The sequence below is a fragment of the Gekko japonicus genome, unplaced genomic scaffold, assembly GCF_001447785.1.
Source record: "Gekko japonicus isolate JY-2015 unplaced genomic scaffold, Gekko_japonicus_V1.1 scaffold200, whole genome shotgun sequence".
Taxonomy (NCBI): domain Eukaryota; kingdom Metazoa; phylum Chordata; class Lepidosauria; order Squamata; family Gekkonidae; genus Gekko; species Gekko japonicus.
In genome coordinates, this window is record NW_015160214.1 from 1194752 (window position 1) to 1201105 (window position 6354).

General features: G+C 43.6%; 1 protein-coding gene across 1 annotated transcript in view; it reads right to left on the reverse strand.

Moving 5' to 3' along the window:
- PLCG1 (phospholipase C gamma 1) overlaps positions 1–6156 on the reverse strand; it is a 118359-nt gene extending 112203 nt beyond the window's left edge. The window contains exon 1 of the mRNA XM_015410362.1: positions 5904–6156. Coding sequence (XP_015265848.1) covers positions 5904–6105 — 202 coding nt within the window. The 5' untranslated portion in view covers positions 6106–6156. The remainder of the gene's footprint in view (positions 1–5903) is intronic.
- Positions 6157–6354: the final 198 nt, after the last annotated feature.

Genomic DNA, 6354 nt, shown 5'->3' on the forward strand with positions numbered 1-6354 from the left:
CATTAGTTGTTCTGCATCTGGTTAGGTTTTTAAGGCTATGTAGAAAGCCAATGAAGTAAGGGATACCACTAAAGAATTCATGGCATGGGGACTCTCAGTACTTTATCTATAGTCTTTGGCCTGCTCGAAACATATCCATTGCCCTCCCACATGATTAACTCAGCCAACAACAGCAAAGCATGAACACAGAGACAAATGGGCCCAGTGTTGCAAAGCTCTGAGCACTAGGTCTGAGGTTTCACAGCACTGAGAAAAATATTCTTATCACAGTTGAAGCAATGCTCCTTCCAGACTGTTGCTATAGTGATCAAGGGCCCACTATAGAAAGAAATGAAATAAACGATTCGAGCAAGATGCAGCATTACTAGAAAAGTGGATTTTGGAGATCTGTGACAAAGTGATGACTGATTTACTGAAGTCAAGACCCTCTTGTTGGTGGTCGACTCGTGTGGATTTTTCTCTCAAGAAAGTGTTTGGCTGAGTGCATTACAAAGAGCAGATCTACACAAGTGTTCTGGGGGAAATGAACACTACAGATGAAGATGCACAGAGAATGCTAACACAATGTTAAAAGGAGCCTTGCTCCGTCAGGCCAACAATCCACCTATGCCTGCCAGCATCCTGTTTACTACAGTGGGCAACCAGGTATCGCAGAAGGCCTTGAAATGCAGCACCAAGGCTAATGCCTATCTATCTAGTAGACTTTTATACCACCGTTCCACCAAGGTGGCAAACGTAGTTGTCTTGTCATCATCTTAACCACAGAACAAAAACAAGAGAATGTGCCAGCCCAAGGTTTCCTAGCAAGATTCATGGCAGAGCGGGAGCTTGAGCTCAGGTTCTCCTAGTCCAGCACCCTAAACACAACATCACACTCCCCCCACCCCAGTTGTTCTCCACAGCAACTAGTGTTCAGACAGATATCGCCCCGGAAACATGAAGGGCCCATTCAGCTATCCCCCATGAAAGCATCTAATTCCCTTTTTAAAGCACACTAAGCTAACAATTATCACTACAGCCCATGGTGGCGAGTTCTACCAGGGAATTATGGGCTGCATAAAGAGGTACCCTCTTTTTGTCTAGTTAACACAAATTGTTCTTCAGACAAAATGCAGGTTTCTCGATTTTTTAATTGTAAGATAGTTAATACAACAAACACAAGTATTAAGTAGGCCACTTTGCTTAGCTGTCTCCTTAACAGAAGAAGAAGAGAAAAGATTGGATTTATACCCCGCCCTTCACTTGGAGTCTCAGAGTGGCTTACAAACTCCTTTCCCTTCCGCTCCTCACAACAGACACCCTGAGGAAAGACAATAGGAGACAGGGGGCATCAAAACAGACATGGTTTGCTCTGACCTGGATAGCCCAGGCAAGCCTGATCTTGTCAGATCCCAGAAGCTAAGCAGGGTTGACTCTGGCAAGTACTTGGATGAGAGGTCAGTCACCAGAGGTCACCATGACTTTCAGGTGCACACACATGCTCACATGCACACATATGCACACACACGCACATATGAAAAATACAAAAAAGCCCAACCAGGCATGGATTGGCCTTTGGGCCACATGGTCTGCAAGCATGCTATAATGCTCAGGTGGTAGTTCCCACGAACAAAATCTCTCACAAACTGAGGCCCTAAATCTCACTCAGGAATCACAGCTGAAGTTTTACAAAAGTGCCTTCAAGTTGCAGCCCACTTATGGCCACCTCAGCAAGGGGCTTTCAAGGCAAGTGAAAAGTGGAGGTGGTTTGCCATCGCCTCCCTCTGCAGGGTCTTCCTTGGTGATCTCCCATCCAAGTACCAACCCTGCTTAGCTTCCAAGATCTAACGAGATCCGGCTATACCCCATGCTGCCTTTCCTCCCTGTTACAAGCACTCAAAGTCCAGTTTTGCAACATCCTTAGTTCCACAGCAAACTCACACAAGAACGTGCCTCGTCGGATGACTGCAGCACAGAGTGACAACTTGCATGGGTGAATGAAGCTCAACCTCAGGTCAAATGCCCCCACAGAGAGAAATTTCATCTCTCATTTCAAGCATAATACTTTCCACGGGAATTTTTTTGTTACACCCCGTCTCTCTCCCCAACAGGGACTCAAAGACTGAACACATGAAGACGCCTTATACTGAATCAAACCACTGGTCCATCAAGGTCAGTGATGTCTACTCAGAATGACGGTAGCTCTCCAGAGTCTCAGGCATAAGTCTTTCACATTACCTGCTACCTAGTCTTTTCAACTGGAGACGTCAGGGATAGAACCTGTGACCTTCTGCATACAAAGCAGAGCCATGGTCCCTCCTCGCAGTTTATATCATTCCCCTCACCTCCATTTTATCCTCACAACAACCCTGTGAAGTAGGTTAGGCTGAGGATGTATGACTGACCCAAGGTCACCCAGCAAGCTCCCATGGCAGATCAGGATCTGAACCTGGATCTTCCAGATCCTAGTTGGGCACTCTAACCACTACACCACACTGGCTCTGCAACAAGCAGCAGCACAGCTTCCCCAGAAACGATTTCAGTTCTTATTCTAAAGGCCCGTGGCAAAAGAGAACAGGCAACACAGTTCAGGATCAGCCTTCTTTGGGGAAGTTTCAGCTAACAATCCTCTTTAATTACGTACCCATAGCTCATTGCAATGCCATAGTCTTGGATGCTGAGTGCTTTTCATGTTTAAAGGGGGGGGGGAGGAAGAAACATTCAAGTCCTCATGGAAATCTAGGCGACTAATTTATAACTTGCCTACCCCAAATATCTCTAGAGCACCTATCACTGGCAATCTGGCGACACAGGGTTTTTAAACAATTTACCCTGGCTATGAAAGCTGTTCAAATGGCATACGGTGAGCTTTCAGCTTAAGAGAAGCACAAACAGGATTTGACCAATCATGGCACCTAAGATTGCAAAAAGGGAAAACAACTCTCTGCTTTCCTGCGTTGGCGCCCACAAAGAACTCTATAGCAAAGAAGGGATGTAGATCTCTCTTCTGCCCACCCTGTTAGGAAAGCCCAGTTTAAACCACTCTACAGTCACAATAATTAACATGTGCAAAGCTTTAGATAGCAATATTAAATTAGGATGCTCAAAGGATACTCTAGCAGGGTTTTACAAGAGGATTACAGCTAATCAATTTGCCATCCAGCTGTGCAACCATCTGTCTCTAAGGCTGATAAATTGGTTACTAAAGATTTATCTGAAAGATTAGTGGGGGGGTTGTTTTACTTTGCAGATTTCACAGGACTGGCCATATTGGCCTCTTGCACAAGAATACAGCCAAGAGACTTGCACCATCTGAAAGACTAAGTTTTATTGTGGCATATACAGTTAGAACCTGCCCTGCCCCCACACTCAAAAAGGTAGAAAGAAAATTACACATAGTTAGGTAACGAAATACAAAAACGCACACATTTGAAGACTGCACAGAAAATCTTCCAGACCCTCTTACATGGCATGGCATTTGGGCCCACTGCTTATAACTTTTCTTCTTTTGTATCTTTGCATGCGTGCCTTTATAGAGGTACCTGCTCATGGAAGGCAACACTTCATGTCTCTGATGAAGTGGACTGTATATCCCATGAAAGCTGATGCCACAATAAAATGTTTAACTTTCAGGTATCACAGGATTCTATCCTGCTTGTCATTTGTAGACTAATATCTACCTCACGGGGAAATAAAACAGTTGAAAAGTCTTTACTATCTTAGCTGCTCTGTCTATCTGGCAATAAATTCCAGAATCCTAGTTCTCTTGCAGTGCACAGTACATCATAAATTTAAAACTAAGACAGATCTTATTTATTTCCTTCATCTATAACCCTGCCACTGGTGACTAAATGGGACCTCCACATTCTGAGGCAGTAAACCTCTGAATACCAGTGCCAGTAGGCAACATCAGGGGAAGGCCTCAGCCTCTATGCCCTGTTGTGGTCTTCCAGAGGAACTGGTTGGCCACTTTATGAGACAGGATGCTGGACAAGATGGCCCACTGGTCTGATCCAGCAGGGCTCTTCTTACGACTAGCCCACGGTCACCTAACAAGCTTCCACTGCAACATGGGGATTCAAACATGAGTCTTCCAGATGCCAGTCCAGCAGTCTAATCACTACATCGCTCTGGCTCAACACACTCAACAATTTACATTTCTATTGTATTGTAGATTTGTGTTGAATGAAGTACTACACTCTTTACGCACACAATAAAAATATGCCTGGCCAACCCCAGCAAACTGAGAGACACTCTGAGGATTTCAGCGCTGCCAAGTCAAGAAAAGTTACTGGCCAGCATGAGTTTTTGCTTGATATTCTCATCCCTGGGATACTCTTTCATGACACATTTATATCATAAATGGACTCACGTTATTTATTTAGAAAAAAATTATGCCACCTTTGCCAAGAACCTGCCCCAGGCAGCTTACAAAATAAAAATTATTTTGCATAAAAATAATATATTATTTGTATAAAATAATAATAATATAAAATTCATTAAAATAATAATAAAATAAATTACAAATTATTTTGTAAAAAATAAAAAGTGAAACAAACAAATTAAAGTTATTAATTAAAATCTAGCATCCACTTCATTGTAATTTACACAGGAAAGCGGGGGGGGGTGACTTTAGTGTGGAAGAACAAGTACAGTCCTTCCATTTCACACATCCTTCTTTACCTGGTTACATAGAGGCAATTTTTCTTTGCCACAGAGAACCAGGTAAACAACTGTTTTTCTAGACTATAGGTGCTGGAATTCACAGCTGAATCCCTTGGGGAAGGGTTTGGACAGAAAAAAGCTTTACGCTGTTTCAAAAACTGCATTTTCCTCTTTTACTCTCTTTCACATCCTGCAACTGCAATCTGAATAAAAATCCCACCAAGTGAAACGTGTAAACGTGCTATCAAATTTAGGAAAGTCAGAGTCTAAAAAACCAGCTCCCTTGACAGAGGAGAAGAAGAGAACCAAAACAAAAACATAATCTTTATTTTTTTTTCTTCCCAAACTTGGGGAAAACAGGAAACCTGTTTTCCTCTTGAAGCTCTGACATCTCAACGGGGCTAAAGGGAGAACTGGAATATGTGTAGTCAGGTGATCAAGACTGACATCCTTCATTGGCCCAAAAGATGTTTACAATAATAAAAGAATAGTTGTTCCTGGACTGGCAACAGGCCAAACCTGGGTTTTTTTAAAAAAATAACAGCTGGGGGGAAAATGAACAGATACATTTGCTTAGAAGTGCCATTATGTTCAATAAGGCTTACTCTCAAATTAAGTGTGCACAGGATTTCAGTCAAAGATCCTATTTGGATCAGAAGTTTACAACTATACAAGTATTGGACACACATGGCTAACATATTAAGTAGAGAAGGTATCTGGAGGACTGATACAGAACCCTTCATGGGGGAGAGTTCTGTGCGATTCAAGAGTCTATGATCCTTCTTTCACCTTCTGCCCAACAAAACAGTCACCTTACCCAAATAATGCATATTCGCCAGAATCAACATACCAATGACTTTACTGCAAGCAAATCTGCAAGTAGCCACTATTTTTAGTCTCCCAAAGGCAATAAGGCTTTCCTCGGGTAAGCAGGTTGGCAAACTCTTGTAAATTGAAAGAGAGGTGGTGGTGGGGAAGCACAGATGGATAACATGGGGATGTGTGAACAGGCAGACTAGAAAGTCTTTGTGGCCATACTTGCGAGTCGAACTGAGAGCACTTCCAATTCAAAATGAATGCATGCATGCATTGCTCGGTTGAGAAGGCCTCTAGCAGGACACCCCTCATGCAAACAGGCATGCACTTTAATCCCAAACAAATGGGGTTTTTTGTAAACCCTCTGTTTAGTCTTCTATTGCCGGGGGCTCATATTATCTGCTGTCTCCCTACATTGTTAAAAACCACATGCACACACTTACTCGCTCCTTCGATTTTGTCCGAGCCTCTGCTCCAGATAATCTGCCTGGTTTCCAGCTTCACCTGGAACGTCTTCCTTTCCGGCCTCTGGGATTTCTTGGAGTAAAACAAAGTCATCACTGTGCCCACTTCGAGGCTCCTGCAGAGATGAACCCCTTCGGCTTCGCTTTGGAGGCAGGGTCCGTTGGTGAAAACCGACGCCATGGCTCTCGCCTCCTTCTGCACCCCCTCCCTCTTTTTCCCCAGCAAAGAAAACTTTGCAAACAAAAGAACGACGACTTCTTTTACACCAAAGCTTGGAAGGAAGGGGGGCGATTCTCACCCAAAAAAAAAATGGGAAGAATTTTTAACTCAACATCCTTCCCCTCTTCTCTTCGTTCTGCAGTCAGGGGCAACAAAAAATTCTCTCCATGTAATGTCCTCCAGAGAAAGGGGGGGGGGGGGGGGGGGGGG